General features: G+C 42.7%; 1 protein-coding gene across 1 annotated transcript; it reads right to left on the reverse strand.

The window, feature by feature from the left end:
• Nucleotides 1-9,664: 9,664 nt before the first annotated feature.
• Nucleotides 9,665-19,614, reverse strand: LOC126464032 (translation initiation factor IF-2-like). The gene is made up of 2 exons (XM_050096207.1): nt 19,422-19,614; nt 9,665-10,239 (listed from the first exon to the last, which is right to left on the reverse strand). Exons 1-2 carry the CDS (start codon nt 19,612-19,614, stop codon nt 9,665-9,667), a joined length of 768 nt encoding a protein of 255 aa, XP_049952164.1.
• Nucleotides 19,615-19,957: the final 343 nt, after the last annotated feature.

Below are 19,957 nucleotides of genomic sequence, written 5' to 3' on the forward strand. Positions count from 1 at the left end.
TCCCACGAACAGAAACGACGTATATCACCACACGCCGAACTACACCGCTAGACAGGTAACGGGCGGGGCAACTGATTTTTGGTGGCCCTGTAGGCCAGTGGCAGGGTTCTTCCGGGAAAGGCCACTTCCCCCACCAAAAGCGCTGCTCGCTCTTGAGTTTACAGACAGACTATACTATTTCTTAGTTAGCTCTAATGCATACACTAGGTTTCACTACCACTTCAGATCCTGCTTGTACATGAATTCATATATCTTTTTAAATTACTGTTGGTGGACCATTTCCAATAAAACAACACTTTGTAGTTACTATATTACCTGGGTTCTATACATACTTGTTACTCAAATACATTTTATATCTTAATTACGTCATACTTCTCTATTGTTTGTCACTATTAAGTTTGTCACATTAGGTATTTTTCTTCACTAATCGGTAGATAGAATGGTTACATAACTCATGGCTTGATAGCCATGACAGAAAATTTTCGTATTAGAAAGTAGAGATCAAAATTTTTATGGATAGGAAAGATGAAGAATGAGTGAGACCTGAAATGGGAAAGAAGATCTCACACAGCTGGGACTGCACAGCTGCCACACTGTGTAGAGGTTACAGAACAACCTCCTCCCTACAGCATTCATTGGTTTAATGCTGTATTGATAACCATACCGGAAAATTTAATGTATGAAAGAAGAGGTCGAAATTTTTGAGGACAGGAAAGAGGAAGAATGAGTGAGATCTGAAATGGGAAAGAAGATCTCACACAGCTGGGACTGCACAGCTGCTACACTGTGTAGAGGTTACAGAACAACCTCCTCCCTACAGCATTCATTGGTTTAATGCTGTATTGATAGCCATATCGGAAAATTTAATGTATGAAAGAAGAAGTCGAAATTTTTGAGGACAGGAAAAGGAAGAATGAGTGAGACCTGAAAGGGAAAGAAGATCTCACACAGCTGGGACTGCACAGCTGCCACACTGTGTAGAGGTTACAGAACAACCTCCTCCCTACAGCATTCATTCATAACCTTTGACTATGCCAGGTCGATCTGAAAATACCTTATGATGCCTTTTTAGAACCTGTCTCAGTTCTTCCTTCTGATTGGCTGAAATCTTATCGATTTCCTGCAATTTAGCTTCTATTTTGTCTAAAATAATTGCTTCTTCTTCTTCTTCTGTGTTCAGCTTACTGTTACTAAGATTAACACCTTCGTCCCAATACCTCCTATTTTTCAGAATTCGTATAGGCAGCTCCCAAGTTTCATCATCAGTTACTACATGTTTATCACTAAAAGGTACTATAATTACTCCGGTTATTGGCAAGACCATTTTTAACTGGCTTCTTTCAAAGTCAACAACACTCTGATATTTTGACAAGAAATCTATGCCAATTAAAACCTCAATACTGAGATTGTTTACAATTAAACATGGATGATCAATTAAATTACCATTAATGTTAAAGGGCAGCAAAGCTTCTTGCTTTATCGTTTTTAACACCTTGCCAGTAGCACCAATTATTCTTAGTCCTGATACCCTCATTACTGTAAGCTTGTCCTTACCAGGTAATGCATCAAAGAAGGACTGAGATATTGCACTCACCTCACTTCCACTGTCTAAGAGACAACGTACATTGATACCCAACATATTCACTATTATTATAGGGTGGCTTATTCTAGGTTGTACAGATGGTTCCTCAAATTCATCTAATAGTTCCTTTTGGATTTGTCTCCAACTAAAGTGATCGACATCTGTCTTCATTATATTTAGGTCACAGTGTGTAGGGGTTTCCTGAATTACATTTTCAGCTGCCTTTTCCAGTCGGTCTATTAATTTTAAATCGAAACACCACACGACTTCATTACATTTAGTTTGCTGAACATAACCCAAATTACTGTAGTCTGAGCGATTCTGCGTCTCCAGACCGGGCATAACACTAGTTACAGCTAAACCACTTTTACCATTATCATCGGTTTCCTTCTCAAGTGACAACTGGTCACAGCTACTGGGTTCATCGACCCTTAACAGCCTACCCTCTACATTCTCACTTATCTCCTGTCCTAACTCTATTAGTACATTATCAACATCCTGCACAGGCACTTTAGATAAGAGCACATCATCTTCATCGTAAATATAAGCATGAATTTCTTCTGCTTCTTCACCTGTCAATTCAGTATTTTGTAGCTCCTCTCTACCGTTACATTGCTGCGCCTTCTCTTTCTCTTCCCACTTAGAAAGCGTCTCTAACACGGTATCTATCAAATACTGTGAGTGATCTAATATTTCTGCTGTATTCTTAGGTGCTACCGACTCTTCATTCACATGTTCAGTTTGAGTATTCTGATCTGTCTTACCAATTCCCTTAACTACTGGCTTAGGAAAAGTAACCGCCTGGTGAGCGCCAGTGTCCTCATAGACGGGAACTAGTTTTCCTGCCTCGGCCTACTGCTGTTTCCTTTATTTTCATTATAGTTAACTGGCATAGCATTGCTTTCCGTACTGTTGTTTACATGCATATTTCTGTTTGGAACAAAATTATTATCCCTTGGACGCCATTGTTGGTTCTGATAATTATTTCCCCAATTCCTACCTCTCTTAGGATGGCGAACACCTACTGTTCTGATGTTTACATTGCCATTTTGCTCGTTCCTAAAATTACTACTATTGTTATTGGCATTTCGGTTATTACGTGCTTGCTCCTCATTGGCAGCAACACGTTCTACACGTTCCAAATACTCAATGAAACGATCCAGATTGTCTCTAGGGGCTGATATAATTCTAGTTTGCCAATACCATGGCAGTTTGGCTTCAAGACCTAGTATTATCATTTCAGGTTTCAGCTTTTCGTCCAAATGTGACAAACGTGAAATCCATGACCTAGCAAATTCTTTAATGGACTCCTTGCCTGCATTGAAGCGTTTTCCACTCCAAAATTCTCTCAACACTTCATTTTGCTTATTGCTAGACCAATACTCATTAATGAAAGCTGTTTTAAACTCCGCTAATGTTTTACACTTCAACATAACATCAGCTGACCAACGCATGGCGTCACCTGCTAAATGGCTTCTAACAAATGAGATTTTTTCTCGCTCAGACCAAGTTGGTGGAATCACATCTTCAAAATCGTTCCAGAAATCTATCGGATGGATATTTTTATCTGGATCGAACCGCAAGAACTGCCGACACCCGATAAAATCGGCGTTTGCAGCTACAACTTGTTGTATACTACCATTACCAGAAGTTACTGAAGCTACTTTACTGTCAATGTTAGCAATGTTAGTACTGATATTTTCTACTTTCATTTCAACATTTTCTACTCTTTGTACAATATGAGTAGTATCAGTTTTGATTGCATCTACATCTGCTTGACATATATTTACTTTTATATTAACATCTTTAAATCTGTCTGAGCACAGTTCAGATTCCGCCTCGATCTTTTCTGTTAACTTGTGCTCCAGCTTCGCATCTTCCATTTGGAAGTCTTTGCGAACCTCAGCAACTTCAGATTTTACTGTTTTATACATTTCAGAAAACTGTTGAGCAACCTTTTTCTTAATATCCTCATGATTGTAATCAATTTTATAATTCAAACTGTCCAGATCCTCTTTCAACTTATTGCAACCAGCCTTGAAGGTATCGTCCATTACCTCCAATCGTTTATTAAAATTAGTTTGACTGGCCACTATCCTGTTATTTACCTCAATTATATTAGATTTTAATTCAGCATTATTAGATTCTAATTTATTGTCCATTGCCTCAAACCGTTTATTAAAATTTGTTTGACTGGCCACCATTTCAGACTTTAATTCAGCTGTCATTTGTGCATTACTGGCTGACATTTTTGCATTACTGGCAGCTATTGCTTGTAATATAACATTTAAATCAACAGCCCCAGCATCTTTGGGTTGCTCACTAGCTGGCTTTTTATCACACTCAGGTGACGAAAAACTAGCTCCAACACCAGAATCATCAAAACTAAATGAAACTTCTGATTGATTAGTCATATCTAACTGCTCCTTCTTATATTCTACCATCTCTGAAGACTGTTTCATTTTTAATTCATCAGAGAAACTATCATCCAATAAATTTACAATTTCTAATTTCTGCTTTACTACAGGGGTCTCTATTATTGAATCATTGCCCCTTCCCACACTACTGTCAGGAGACAATACTTCATATTTCACTTTAACATTACTATTTTCATGCATGTTTACACTTGAACCGTTGTCTGGATTTACAGTTCCCTCAACAGACATAGGTTCTGATATAAGTTTAACCTCAGTTTCTTTTGGCGGTTCCATCGCCGACAGTCTTCTAGTGCAGGTTAGTAAAATTTTTAACAGCTTTTCACTTAACTTAGTTCCTTCTGCACGACGTATGGCGTTGCTGGCGCGGCGTACCAGGATTCCTGATGCGACGTGGCACGTTGAACTGCAGACGGCTCTCCGACGGCTGTTGTGTGTTTGCGTGACCCGCAATTGCAGGCGCTGCGCCGGCTGCTCCAGCGGACGACTGCGGTGCGGCGAGACTGGCTTCTCGCGATGCCGGCAGCACCGCTAGCCTCAGTGCCAACTCCGTCAATCCAGATGTGTTTTTAATCTAATTGTGTAGTCCACATGCACACGTAACACATTCACTGTTCTACACTCAGTTGCGTGCCGCATTTCACTCGCGAATCCGAATAGTAAAAAAAATCACTTTCACTTAGTTGATTTCCCGGCCGATGCACCATATGTGGGGCGGCGAATAATTTGTAAAAAAAATCTAATTGCTGTATAAATGCTTGCATGTTGAATCCGTTTCAGGCTTTTAGAATGTTGTTAATGCTGTCTTTTGCCGTTCTCAACACTGGCTCTCTATTTACTTTTTTAGCACCCAGAAAGTGATTTAACAAACGTGAAGCCTGTAAATACAGTTCCTAGTGCCCACTTCATCTGAGAATACCATTATAGCTGCAGCTTATAGCTCTGAGGAATTAGGGGATTGTCCGGGATTTCTAATCAAAAACGATTTTCCAAAATAGTTGAGTATATTCTGAAATTCACTGATAAAAAAACACAAGCATCCCTACAACCTAACTAACAGAGCAGTTCAGAGTCTAATGCACTGATGCAACTATAAATGTCCGAATTAAATGTTACAAAGAATGCTCGCCAAAATTTGATGAAAATATTTCATCAAACGCCACGCTAAATAATTGGTAGAATGTCTGTCCCACGACGGCACGTGAAAATACGACAACACACAAACTGAAGCTAGTTAATGAAAATCATCCCAAAATTAACACTTCACTTGAAATGATTTCATGGTTCCGCGTATCTCTAGTAACTTAATACGGCACCCGAGGCTGTTTGTCGCAGTGATACCGATGCGATGCGACTCCCGACACAGATGGCGTGTTATTCAGCGTCTGGAGAGAACTGGGGCCTTCCTTCGTCGCGCAGCGTTCTTATATATAAAGCCGCGGTGCGGACGGCTAAGGGAACGCCTGATCAAATCCGCTCTCCCGACTAGCCGCTGGGCTAGTAACGCACCACTTCAAGTTACATAATAATTTATAGCTTCTTTTGCTGATGGCCGATGAAGCTCTTAATTTAAACGTGCATTCAGCACGCAGGTAAGTATTGATAATAAAATTTTGACGTGGCTAAGTTAAATATTTTGGGCGAGAGAATTAATTAAATTACACTGCACGCAGTAGATGAGCTCTGAACTGGCCCTTTTGAGATCCACTATCGCTATAATTTTATAGGTATTCAAAAGAAACTTTTCACATCTTCATAGTCATAGCGGACCTCCAACCTATTTAAATCTAAACATCCTAGCCTTATTTATTAGCCTACTTAATCTATCTTGCTTCCTTCAGTTTTGAGATGAAAACCAGAAAATCATGAATTTCCACTAAAATCTTAATTTGTGAAATCCAAAGTACTGTTTTTATTAAATCATTATGAAAGATGAATCTAAATATAAATTTTGAAGTCTCTAGCTCTTTTCTGTTGCGCCAATAATTTTTTCAGAAAAACGTCCAAATTTCGAAAATGGCTGAAGTTATCGAACTGATATTTAACACACATTAATTTAGTATTATTCCTGACATGCTAGAAAAGTTTTAGGTCATTTGCTTGATTTTAAAGGTATTGCGCAACATTTATGACGTCAGAGCTAGTTACAGCAGACTGGCTGGCACACAATGGAAACTGATGTGAATTTACTACAGCGTGAGTAGGCTGCTTCCCTACAAATGGACTTCAGACATAAGCGAGGAACTTTTTCGAAGAAGCAAAAGTAATATGGCTATGATAGTCACCTACGTCTGAAAAGACAGGCTCTATAAGAGAACGATTAGTCATCGTGAACCCATTGACTTACGAGTAGGCTTCATTTTCAGCTTTTCCGTGCCATGCTTCTGTCAGACAACATTTTCAATCACATTACTTTTTCATTTGCCAGATGTATTAATGTTTCCATCATTTATGCTGGTGCCAGCCGCGGTGGCCGAGCGGTTCTACGCGCTTAAGCCCGAAATCGCGCGACTCCTACGATCGCAGGTTTGAATCCTGCCTCGGGCATGGATGTGTGTGATGTCCTTAGGTTAGTTAGGGTTAAGTAATTCTAAGTTATAGGGTACTGATGACCTCAGATGTTAAGTCCCATAGTGCTCAGAGCCATTTGAACCATTTATGCTGGCCGATTGTGTCTTTTAGTTCTACATTACATTTTGCAGTTATTTATATCAGTGTTGTGCTGATGTGCTGTTTTCTTTCATTGATATTTTTAACTTGTGCAGAATAGTGATTAATCTATTAATTGAAATTGTTTCTTCTCCCTCCTCCACAATGTCTTCAGATCACAAGAAGACACATAGAAAGAGCAGAGAAGTTAAAGGGGATATAATAAAATCATGCGATCGGGAAGCTAGAGCTAGTAATTTTAAATATCTAATGAAACATATTAGTTCGTGACCCACTAGCTATGCTGACAATTCTGTCAGGATTAGTACAAAGATTAAAAGGGACGGCACATCGGCTGCTGGATTCCTTTATTTTATTTTTCTTACAAGCTACATTTCACTGACGTAAAATTTTCCAATGGTTGCGTTCTACCTTCTGTTTCATGCTTGTTAGGGGATTACCTGCCTGCTTGCACATCTCATGTGCACTTTATGTTTTGTAGCAACTGGAGTTTTTATCATTTGGTCGTAAAGTAGTCTTACAGTGAACATGGCTGTCGTCACGTCATCGTCATCTGAGAAATAAATAAGGATGGCCTAACACCCTTTCCCTAACAGACGGCGAGAGAGCCACTCATCTGCTGATCTTCTGTCCCTCGACCGCGTAGTTCGCCGCTACACATCGGTGTGCAGCCTTAAAGTGAAGGATGTGACGTCAACGTTAGTGCATTATTGTAAGAAATTAAAGGATTTAGATTTTAAACATCTGGTGAATTCTTATGTTTTTAAAGAAATTAAATGTAATTTATTTCCGTCCATTTTAAGTAAGAAGGTTCTTATTTACTCTTTAATTGTTTAATACATGCTAATAACTGTTGTATTTTCATAGAAATTACATGAAATTTATTTACTTACTTGCGTATCTTATTTGTATTTTCGCCGGGACTACGGCTCTGGGTATGCAGCTAGGCAGAGAACACATTGTAACATTGCATTTCTCTTGTACAGCTGGCTATACATACTTTTCTCTAAAATTCCGGGGATCAGCAAAAATGTCCCTCTGTTATTGTTTTTTTTTTGCCTTATTTTGATATTTATTTCAGATTATTGCCATTTCTTAGACTTAATTCCTCTTTTCGTTCGCTACCAAACAACAGTACAGTATTTTAGTTCAAAAATATTGTTGTTAATCCATCCTGGACTTTCAGTATTTCAGTTCAGTTCAATTTTATCACGGCTGGGCTCAGTGGTAGTATGAATGTTGTAGTTGCTACACCAGTATTTTCTATTACAGTGTTGTTAAACTATTTTTTCGATATGGGTAAGTTCATTGTAAGAGTGGTCCATCCTCGAATGCAGGTAGTGAAACCATCGAGACCGAAATAAACAAACAAAGTGGCTCAAAGCCAATACAGTGATAATTGTTTTTCTGAAGACACAAATAACTGTTTTAATACACAATGGTAGTGGATATGCCTCACAGCAATTGGCCCCAGAATGAAACAATAAACAGCAGTACAGTATGCTTTAGCTATAGACTGGACAGAAATTGAGTTTGAACATACTGGAGATGACATCTTTTCGAACGTGATGATATTATGAGATAACTAACGTTCTGTTTGCAGCGGAAGGATTGTATCATGCAAATTTGTATCTTCATTTTTATTATAGCAATTAAAGAATGTTGTCGGAACACAGGTTTATTTATAAAGTATCTAAAAGACAGCAAAGCAGACGATGATGGGCATGCTTCACCTTTATTGTGTCCAGCCTTCTCTGGCCACAGGCGTATACTGTTACAAAATGTTTTCTGCTCGTCAGGTATTTATTTCAGAATTTTTTTTTACATTATCTAGTTTCTTCTTTTGTATTGAAATATATCCACTAACACGCTTGTTTATATGCACACCTGTTGACGGAACATGATCTCCTCTTATATCAATCGATACATATAAAGATCAGTTATCTATGGTAAACACTCGCCAATTGAAGAAGAAACAAAGAACTTATCGATTCAGCTAGAATGGACAGTGAGTGTCCACCAAATACGAGGGTTGGAACTTAAATAGTGACAACTATTTATTCACAACAGATACGTAAGTGTTACATGTTTGCACCTGTTACTTTCCTTCAAAGTAGTCACCAGCTTTGTGTAGAACCGGTTGCTAGCAATGGTGTAGGTGTATTATACCGTTAGCAGAGCCTGTTCTGTTGATAGTGAGAATGAAGCGGTCTACTGCCTGTCGAATCTCTGGAACAGTTCTGAAGCGAATGCCACGAAATGGTTCCTTCATCTACGGAATCAAATCAAAGTCACAAGGACTTAAGTCGTATTGCTGTTCGTTTTTGGGGCATCACCTGCGACCAGCTTTGCGAAAGAAGCGGCGACACTTTCTGCGCAACCCAGCCGTCATTTTGCATGACAATGCACAGGCACATACAGCGCAAGCTGTGGCTGCTCTGTTCGCTCGATGGGACTGGGAAGTACTGTACCACCCACCATATCCCCAGACGTAAGTCCTTGTGACTTTGATTTGATTCCGAAGATGAAGGAACCACTTCGTGGCATTCGCTTCAGAACTGTTCCAAAGATTCGACAGGCAGTAAACCGCTCCATTCGCACCGTCAACAGAACAGGCCCTACTAATGGTATACTATGCCTTCCACATCGCTGGCAACGGGTTCTACACAATGCTGCTGACTACTTTGAAGGACCAACAAGTGCAAACGTGTAACTCTTTTGTCTCGGTTCTGAATAAATAGTTGCCACTATTTAAGTTCCAAACCTCGTGCTAAGATGGTTGACATACATAAGAAAAAGGTATAATGATAAAATTGACTAAGAAAGAGGTTCTATGTCAAGCCTCAACAAACCCGCAAGAAGAACTACGGAAATTTTTACAAAGGATAGTGAGAGTCCACTAAGTCAGAGGCTGATTGGGGATACAACGAAGTGCAATGATGATCCTCAACAGTCCCACATAATGTTATAGCCGAGACTAGGAGACTTGAGACCAGATACTGAAATTTTGTGAGGCATTGCACAGGAGCAGGAATAGCAAGTGGAGAGGTGCTGCGAAGCTTCCAACTTTGCACGTGACGGCGGGGTTAGGAGTGTCAGGAAGGGTCGTGGTGAAGGCCGGGAGGGTGAGGGAAGAGAAGGAAGGGTGGGGGCATGCGAAAGCCGCCGGACAGCTGGGAGACCGAGCTCCTGCAGCTGACAGCCCGGCGCGGCCAAGACGAGCACCGCCACGACTGACAGGTTGGCAGCCGTGGAAGGGGCTGGTTGGGGAGGAGCGGGGAGGGTAGGAGGTGGAGGGGCGCGGAGCGTCGGCGCTGCCGCTGACAAGTGGCGGGGACGCGGCCGAGGCGCCGTGACTGGCAGGGGGCGGCGGGTTGGCAGCCCTGCAGGAGTGGACACACTGCTGCTGACAAGTGGCGGGCGGCAAGACGCGGGGCTGCCCCGGAGCCTCCGGCCTGGACGTGAGTGCGGCTGTCGGTCGATACGCCGCCTCAGCTGTCCGCCTGTCCCTGTCGCTGCCCGCGCTGACATCCAGGAAGCGACGCGGCGCAGCTGGAGGACAGACCAGAGATAGCACCCAGCCAGACCGCTCCTTCAGCCATCGCTTTCCTCTCCCTTAATTTGAAGCTTCTATTAAGACCATACGTTTTCTGAAATAGCGTCCCCCCTCCCCCATGGAGAATTCATCGACACACGTCAGAAACACCTTGATTTCTCATGAATGAAATCGAGAACTAGGTTGTAGAAGATGAAAACGTTGGTTTAACGTGTGTCTGCCAACAAAGTTCTTATTGTCGAAGCGCTACCACTCTCTACAGAACGACAAATGATACCATTTCGCGAAACTTCAGAAAACCCAACTTGGGCAACGTTGTTACACACGGCTGAAGGAAGTTAGAAGCTAAGGGAGTCCAAGATCATTTCAGACAGAACGCTAGTTTTGATTGGTCAGAGCGGGGAGTAATATCAGCCATAGTGTTTATGAAAGAACTCTAACCCAATTCACCTAATACGCTTAAGGGGGGTAGGACGTCAAACGGGCCGATTTGGAGCAGGATAGGCACCACAGGACATTTAATTTCTACTGTCTATACTTTTACAAATAAATTCATAAAAATTTGTCACCATGACCATGAAGGATTCAGGATTCACAAGCCTAGCTGTGGAAGTGCAAAAGCGTAACAAAATACACTCCTGGAAATTGAAATAAGAACACCGTGAATTCATTGTCCCAGGAAGGGGAAACTTTATTGACACATTCCTGGGGTCAGATACATCACATGATCACACTGACAGAACCACAGGCACTTAGACACAGGCAATAGAGCATGCACAATGTCGGCACTAGTACAGTGTATATCCACCTTTCGCAGCAATGCAGGCTGCTATTCTCCCATGGAGACGATCGTAGAGATGCTGGATGTAGTCCTGTGGAACGGCTTGCCATGCCATTTCCACCTGGCGCCTCAGTTGGACCAGCGTTCGTGCTGGACGTGCAGACCGCGTGAGACGACGCTTCATCCAGTCCCAAACATGCTCAATGGGGGACAGATCCGGAGATCTTGCTGGCCAGGGTAGTTGACTTACACCTTCTAGAGCACGTTGGGTGGCACGGGATACATGCGGACGTGCATTGTCCTGTTGGAACAGCAAGTTCCCTTGCCGGTCTAGGAATGGTAGAACGATAGGTTCGATGACGGTTTGGATGTACCGTGCACTATTCAGTGTCCCCTCGACGATCACCAGTGGTGTACGGCCAGTGTAGGAGATCGCTCCCCACACCAAGATGCCGGGTGTTGGCCCTGTGTGCCTCGGTCGTATGCAGTCCTGATTGTGGCGCTCACCTGCATGGCGCCAAACACGCATACGACCATCATTGGCACCAAGGCAGAAGCGACTCTCATCGCTGAAGACGACACGTCTCCATTCGTCCCTCCATTCACGCCTGTCGCGACACCACTGGAGGCGGGCTGCACGATGTTGGGGCGTGAGTGGAAGACGGCGTAACGGTGTGCGGGACCGTAGCCCAGCTTCATGGAGACGGTTGCGAATGGTCCTCGCCGATACCCCAGGAGCAACAGTGTCCCTAATTTGCTGGGAAGTGGCGGTGCGGTCCCCTACGGCACTGCGTAGGATCCTACGGTCTTGGCATGCATCCGTGCGTCGCTGCGGTCCGGTCCCAGGTCGACGGGCACGTGCACCTTCCGCCGACCACTGGCGACAACATCGATGTACTGTGGAGACCTCACGCCCCACGTGTTGAGCAATTCGGCGGTACGTCCACTCGGCCTCCCACATGCCCACTATACGCCCTGCTCAAAGTCCGTCAACTGCACATATGGTTCACGTCCACGCTGTCGCGGCATGCTACCAGTGTTAAAGACTGCGATGGAGCTCCGTATGCCACGGCAAACTGGCTGACACTGACGGCGGCGGTGCACAAATGCTGGGCAGCTAGCGCCATTCGACGGCCAACACCGCGGTTCCTGGTGTGTCCGCTGTGCCGTGCGTGTGATCATTGCTTGTACAGCCCTCTCGCAGTGTCCGGAGCAAGTATGGTGGGTCTGACACACCGGTGTCAATGTATTCTTTTTTCCATTTCCAGGAGTGTAATTTTTTTTTAGGTATGAAGTTTCATCATTTTTTCACTTACTGTTGGCTGCATTTGTTGCTATAGGTACATTTTTCTTCACGAGTAAGAGAGATTCTCTGATGAATTTTGCACAGCATACAAACCATACTTACAGGTGTATGAAACTCTAGAATTTTCCAAATCTATTAAAAACTGTGGTAAAAATTGAGACAATTAACTACATAATTGGATTTTTTTTCTAAACATAAAGTTTAAAACGTAACAGCTCATTCATTTTTCGTAAATTAAATAGATTCTAGAGTTTCAGACACCTGTAAGTATGGTATGTATGCTGTGCAAAATTCATTGGACAGTCTCTCTTACTTAAGAAGAAAAGTGTATCTATAGCAACAAATGCAGCCAATAGTAAGTGAGAAAATGATGAAATTTCACATATAAAAAAAATATTTTGTTATGTTTTTGAACTTCCGCTGCTACGAATGTGAATCCTGAATCTTTTCTGGTCATGCTGACGAAGTTTTATGAATTTATTTGTAAAAGTATAGACAGTGGAAATTAAAATGTCCTGTGGTGCCTCTCCTGCTTCAAGTCGGCCCGCTTGACGTCCTACCCCCCTTAAGTAAATCACAGAAAACGTAGATCGTAATGGGATGTGTCTGAAAACCGTTTCTACCAAGCACCCGTTTCTCACTCTGGCGCTAATATTAATGGGTACAACTTCCATTAAGTTGAACAAGAATGCAGAAGGAAATCTAGAGAAATACAGGGGGACGTCTGAGAAGTAGTCGGTTGTGGATTTCAGCACTAAACTGTTAACCATTGCACATAGTCAATCATTTACTGGAATTCATCGTGACCTAACGGGCTCAGGGCTGTTGTTGATGCCTACTAGGCTACCTTAAAAGGAAGAGACTTTCATTGAGGGTAGTTTTTTTCCAGCACCAATCCAGCTGAGTATAAACCTCCGACGTTCCGTCAGTAGCATTTCCCACGGCCATAAATGCATATAATATTAACTTTGTAGCGTTTGCACCATTTACATTTTGCCCTTTGGAAATATATTGGCTTGGTATATACTGTAGCGTTCGTTGCGCTGTTCCATATGTTTAATAAACACAACAGATACATGTAACAGAGACTTTAGTCATCAATAATATTCTGTCCTTCACTGTTCACAACAGTCTGACAACCTTAGGTTAACATTTTGATTCCGCGACAGCAGAAATCACGTGGTTTTCAGTCGAATAACTCGTCGAGCCATGTTCGGACTGCATTTTCGTCCGGAAAGGAAGTTCCTTGAAGGTTGTTCGAAAGAGAGTGGGAAAGGTGAAAACGAGAGGGGGCAAGATCACGTGAAGAAGGTCAGTACGGAATGACTTCCCAACCCAACTCCTGCATAATGTGTTTCGACAGTGTAGTAGATGTGTGCGCGCGTTATCTTGGAGGAGCAGTTCCTCACGCCGTCTTCCTGGTCATTGTTCATGGAGTGCTCCGCAAGACGTCTCAGCTAATGACAATAAATATTAGCAGGGATGGTTACACGTCAGGAAAGCAATTCGTAGTACGCCCACCGTCTCTATTCCACCAGATGCACAACATTGTGTTTTCTGCATGCGCGCAGCTCTGTACGAGGAGTTGCTGGTTTGTTTGGGCTCAACCTTTCTTTCTTTTCTTTATGTTAGCATAAAAAGACAATTTCCCCGTCACAGCTAAAGAAAGATACGGGATAGGAATGGTCGGTGTTGTTCACGAGCGATATGATGACATGACGAGCAAGCAGAGATGCACGTACGGGCACCTCTGATTTTTGTTATTTTGGCTTACAGTATGCGGTACCCATACACCTGATTTCTCTACCTTCCTCACTGCACGCAAATGTAGCACGATGGTGAAATGATCACAGTTCTTCACATTGGCTAGTTCTCGAGTACACTGACGTGGATCTTTGTGGATTAATACATGTAAACGATTATCATCAAACCCAGAAGGTCTTCCTGAACGTAGAGAGTTACTAATTTCAAAACGATCCTTCTCGAAACGCGAAAACCGTTTTCTCGCCGTGATATGTCCAGTGACATTATTCCCACACACGGTGCAAATGTCTCTGGCTACCTCTGCAGCTGTCACTCCTCTACTAAACTCAAACAGAAGAAATGTTACGATTTCTCCATTTGGCACTCTATATTCTAGCGTTCACAGCTCCATTCAGTATCTCGAAATGACAAAATGGCAGTCTATAAACTCAAACAGCAACAGTGAACTACAAATGAAAAACGAAAATCGATAAATAAACCCATACCAACCGGAATACCAAGGTGAAAAACAAAAATTCTGCAAACTTATGTTCCAACCTAATGATTAAAAGTCGTTATGGAGAAAATAGTTTCAAAAACCTTACACTTAGCGAGTTTGAAAAATATTTGGCAAAATCGGATCCCTTCTAAAAGTAATCAGAATAACACTAAGCAAAGTTAGGGAAATCAGTGAAAACATAATCTGCTTTCAGAGTAGTATAATACAGGATCGTTCAGAAGGTTACAGAACCTCACTGAAGTTTCTTTGATTAACCCATGAGCCCCGCTGTAACTTACTCCTGTAAGCTTTCTTTCTGAAAACTTTGTCTCGTCGCGTTTAGGAAAGAGACTAACCAACTTTTCCCAGCAATTTCATTTTTGAAAGTGTGTTCAATATTATTTCTTTCTGACGATTGCACAGTCATTCTCCACAAATCATTTCGTGTAAACCCAAAGAAAGAAGCTTCCATAGCAAATCAGTACTAAACTAACCCTTCTTCAAGAACTTCACCCAAAGTTCTAGGTCTGTATCTTTTTATTTTTGCCTTTTCCTCAAGTATACCTTATAACCTCATGAGTACTGTTTTTGGAACATCAAACCAACCCATCTGCTTTTTCTGTACTGCATCAGTACATTTAGTCATCTTAAACGGACTCCATTTGACCAACCTTCCTCATTGTGACCCTGCAGTCCGCAATAGAAATCCAAGAGAATAACAAAGTATACTAACACCGGCAGGCTTCAAACTTGAAAAATAACGGGGGCGATTTAGGCAAATGAAAGGAGTCCTGTGCACTCAACTATAACCGACGCGCAGGTCGCCGAAGTGGCGTCAAATCGAAAGACCTGCACCAGGCGAACGGTCTACCCGACGGGAGGCCCTAGCCACTCGACATTTCCATTTACCGACATATTGCTAACGAAATAAATTTTTAACGGACCATCTAAATGAAACGGTTTGATCATAAACATGAAACTCAAATCTTACTATTCGAGAACACACGTACATTGATTGAATGGCTCGCCTGCCGATATTTTGGAGAAATAACGAAAACTTCGTGCAATATAAAATATTTGCCATTGTCAAAACATGTAACGGCGAACTGATAGGAAGGCCTAACAGGTGAATCCAGTGACTTGTTTGCTTCGCTACAGGGAGGCTGAAGCGTAAATTACTATTTACAATTGCTCCCATTATAGTCCAGGAAAATGCAGAGCCACGGTGTCAGCTCCAGGGGCGGGTGTGTCCAGTTTAGTGCACTTTCCTGACACATCAGCTCCTGGGGTTGACGCACTGAAACGACTACATGGTTTGAACACCTTCAGGAGTTTCTGTGCTCACGAATTGAGATCGGGAGCCCTAGATATGCAGAAGTTTGGTCGACAGTCCCCTGTGGTAGAGTGGCAGTTTTACGGTGCTACTGATTCTTGAATTCTGGTGTTAGTGATGGGCAGTGATTGATAAAGTTATTCTGCCAAAACATACAGTTTTAAAGAGTTAGCCACCGATATCCCGCATGTGGACGTGAAATTCTGATTCCTCATTTTCCATTGTTTGTTTCGCGAGTGTTACGCCTTGCGTTTTCGTTCGTGGCTCATATCAGATAACAGAGCCAGTAGCTACCAGGAGTGGATGTTTGATGAAAGAGAACGACTACACGAGATTAATGGAAGTCAATAAACTGCATTCAGGAAAAAAATGACATTTTATCGTGGAGATATTGTTGTCACTTTTTACACTCAGTATTTTCTTTGACGCAATCAGAGCTCTACGAAATCGATATATGGGCAGACAAGAGTCGACAACTGTTTTTTTTATTTGACAACAATTATCTCTGCTGGTCACCCCTGTTTTCAGTGTCTCTACATCGCTCTCCGACGTCTGACCTGTCAGTCGGCAAGACTCAGTGGATTCGGAAGTACCTCTGAAGATATCCGACGGAGCTCTGGACGAGCCGCCAGGCACAAAAAAGTTTCGTAGATCACTCGTGAAATTTGACAGCAACTAATATAACTTTCCGTTTAGATGCGACGCACAGGCCTCACTAAAGTAGCAGATCATCATATGGTTCCGTAATTCCGTAATTCATGTTATGGCTCTGGCGTCACTTCACCTTTAAAACCTCATGAGACGAAAGTTCGTAGGCCTCTAAGGCAGGCCTCATTTTGGATCAAGTGATTTTGGGTATTGAGACACTTTTTTGCAACTACTAAAACAGCTAAACTGCCGACGTTCGACCAGCTTGCTGCGGTGCACTTCAGGGGATTCATTGCTCCACTGCTCTGCTCTGAAAAGGACCGCAGCAGTTCCGCCAAAACGTCGCCGGTCACAGAGGCCGGCGTTTTTGTAGTTAAAATGACACAGCCCAGTACCCAAAATGAGTCGTCTAGCCTCATGCCTCACCCGATCCGCGGTCGGTATTTTTTCAAAATGCTTGACCGTCTGGAGGCTGTCTCTTCCGTCACTCTCATTCCTAAATTGAGTCTTCAATATTCTGGCTAGTTTGATTTTACCCGCCACGAATTCGTCTCCTGTGCCAACTTTTCATAACAAGGTACCAATTGCATCCTTATTTATTTTTTGGATATATTCCAAGATATTTGTCTTTATCTACAGTTCTTACCCACTCCTGTTTTTTCTAGTACCATGGGAGTTATTCCCTTTTGTCTTAACACATACCCTATCATCCTTTCCCTTCTTCTTGCCGGTGTTCTTCATATATTCCTTTCCTCGGCGATTCTAGGGAGAACCTCCTCATTACCTCATAAGTCTACATAATTTCTTCTGTAGCACCACATCGCAGATGTTTCTATTCCCTTCCGTTCCAGTTTTTCCATAGTTCATGCCTCACTACCACACAATGCTGCGCTCCAAACGTGCATTCTCAGAAATTTCTTTCTCAAATTGATACCTATGTTTGATACTAGTAGACTTTTCTTGGTCAGGAATGCCCTTATTATCACTGATAGTCTGTTTTTTACGTCCTCCTTATACTGTCCATCATAGGTTATTTTGCTGTTTGGGCAGCAGAATTCCTTAACTTCATCTACTTCGTGATCACCAATTCTGGTGTTAAGTTTCTCGCTGTTCTCACTTCTGCTGCTTCTCATTTCTTTCGTCTTTCCTCGATTTACTCTCAGTTCATATTCCTTACTCATTAGACCGTTCGTTCCATTCAACATATCATCTAATTGTTCTAAACTTTCAATGAAGATAGCAATGTAATCAGCGAATCTTAACATTGATATTCTTTAACCTTGAACTTTAATCTCATTCTTGAACTTTTCGTATATTCCCGTCGTTGTTTCTTCGAGGTGAAACGTCCCCTTAGAAAACTTAATGAATTACTGTGCTGATAAACCTCTTACATTATTTGATTTTCAAACAGCTGAGCAAAACTGAACGTACTCAGACATTCACTAAGGTGACTGCAATACAGCGAGCGCCAATACTGCCAGCTAAATAAAAGATTCTAACTACTGGAGGGACTAACTACTGATAGGCATAGTTAGCAAATGAAAGATTTTGATAAAGAATAAACAATGTATTTACCTTAATAGTGTTCAAAAGTCATTATATATATATATATATATATATATATATATATATATATATATATATATATATATATATATATATCAGTTCATGACATTCAGTGTTACAAATTTACTGTCTCTGATGAACACACGTCCAGATCATCCGCTCTCAAAACTCCGCCATCTCACTCCCCACATCCACCACTGCTGGCGGCTCACCTCCAACTGCGGTTCACAGCCAACTGCCCAACACTACAATAGCTACTATTTCAACAATGCCCACCAGCCACAGCCTGCACACAGCACAGCCAGTGATTTTCATACAGCCGGCCGTGGTGGCCGTGCGGTTCTAGGCACTTCAGTCCGGAACTGCGTGACTGCTACGGTCGCAGGTTCGAATCCTGACTCGCGCATGGATGTGTGTGATGTCCTTAGGTTAGTTAGGTTTAAGTAGTTCTGAGTTCTAGGGGACTGATGACCACAGATGTTGAGTCCCATAGTGCTCAGAGCCTTTTGAACCATTTGATTTTCATACAGAGCACTACGTGGCGGTGGCGTTACCAATATAAGAACCTAACCAGCTTACTTACAGAGGTATAGGCTGAACGATAATGGAAAAAGGCTACATCCCTATCTTACACCAATTTTAATCCAAGTACTTCGTTCTTGGTCGTCCACACTTATTGCTCGCTCTTGGCTCTTGTACATATTGTATACTACCCGTCTTTCCCTACAGCTTGCCCTACTGTCATGAAGATTTCGAACATTTTGTACCAGTTTACACTGTCGGACACTTTTTCCATGTCTATAAATCCTGTGACCGTGCGTTGAATTTTTTCATCTATGCTTCCATTATCAATCGGAACGTCAGACCTGACCATCTGGTGCCCTTACCTTTCCGAAAGCCAAATTTATCGTTATGGAACAGATCCTGAACTTTATTTTTCATTCTTCTGCATATTATTCTTGCCAGCAATCGGCATGTATGAGATGTTGAGGCGAATGTGCGCTATGCCCAAACTTCGGACGACATCGGCCATGATGAGTAGGTGCGGCCCCTTGTAACCCTACTGGAAGAATATGCAAGCCTCTTGCCTCACTCTTCCAGAGTGAGGACACTCTCTCACTGGTGAAAATACTCACGCTAGCGCATTTCATTTCCTGTCGATCATTCCCTTCCAAATATCAAGGGCATCAGTTTCTTCGTCTCCGACAGTGGAATTGAGATATTACACTATGTCAGTGTAGGAGCCATTGAAAGTGTCCATTACTTGATGCTCACGACACATTGTAGGATGGCAGCTCTCACCTCGCCTGCCAGAGAGCGCGTCCAGAGGCGCCGTGCGGCCAGCGCCGCCCCCTGCCCGGGGACCCAGAGCCCAGCGCGAGCCACGGCTATTTGCAGCCGCAGTGTGCGCCAGCTGGCGCCGCAGATTACGTCGTTCTGAACCCAAACCGCTGCCGGCGGGGAACCAAATAAAATGCACAGCTGTGCCGCCCATTCACCGGACGAAACGCTTCGCTTTCGAAGCGCACTGAAAGGAGAATTATGCGATCTGACTGCACTACACGTGTGGTATAGCTATTACAACTCGCCTATTCAAATCCTCTGGTACGCATTTCGTTGTGGTATCTCCAAGCTGGGAGTCGCTGGCTTGTAAGACAGACATGTGAGCCAGACCCTGATGGAATACAGGCGGCAGATTGACGAGCGTCGGCTGGCACACCTGCCGGCCTGAGTGTGGTTTTGAAGTGGTTAGCCACGCTCTCCTTAGCCGAATGCTCTGCAAGCATACGGCTGAAAGCTGAGCGCACATACAGCCTCAGAGCATACGATACATAAAC

This window comes from Schistocerca serialis, chromosome 1 (genome assembly GCF_023864345.2).
Source record: "Schistocerca serialis cubense isolate TAMUIC-IGC-003099 chromosome 1, iqSchSeri2.2, whole genome shotgun sequence".
Classification (NCBI taxonomy): domain Eukaryota; kingdom Metazoa; phylum Arthropoda; class Insecta; order Orthoptera; family Acrididae; genus Schistocerca; species Schistocerca serialis.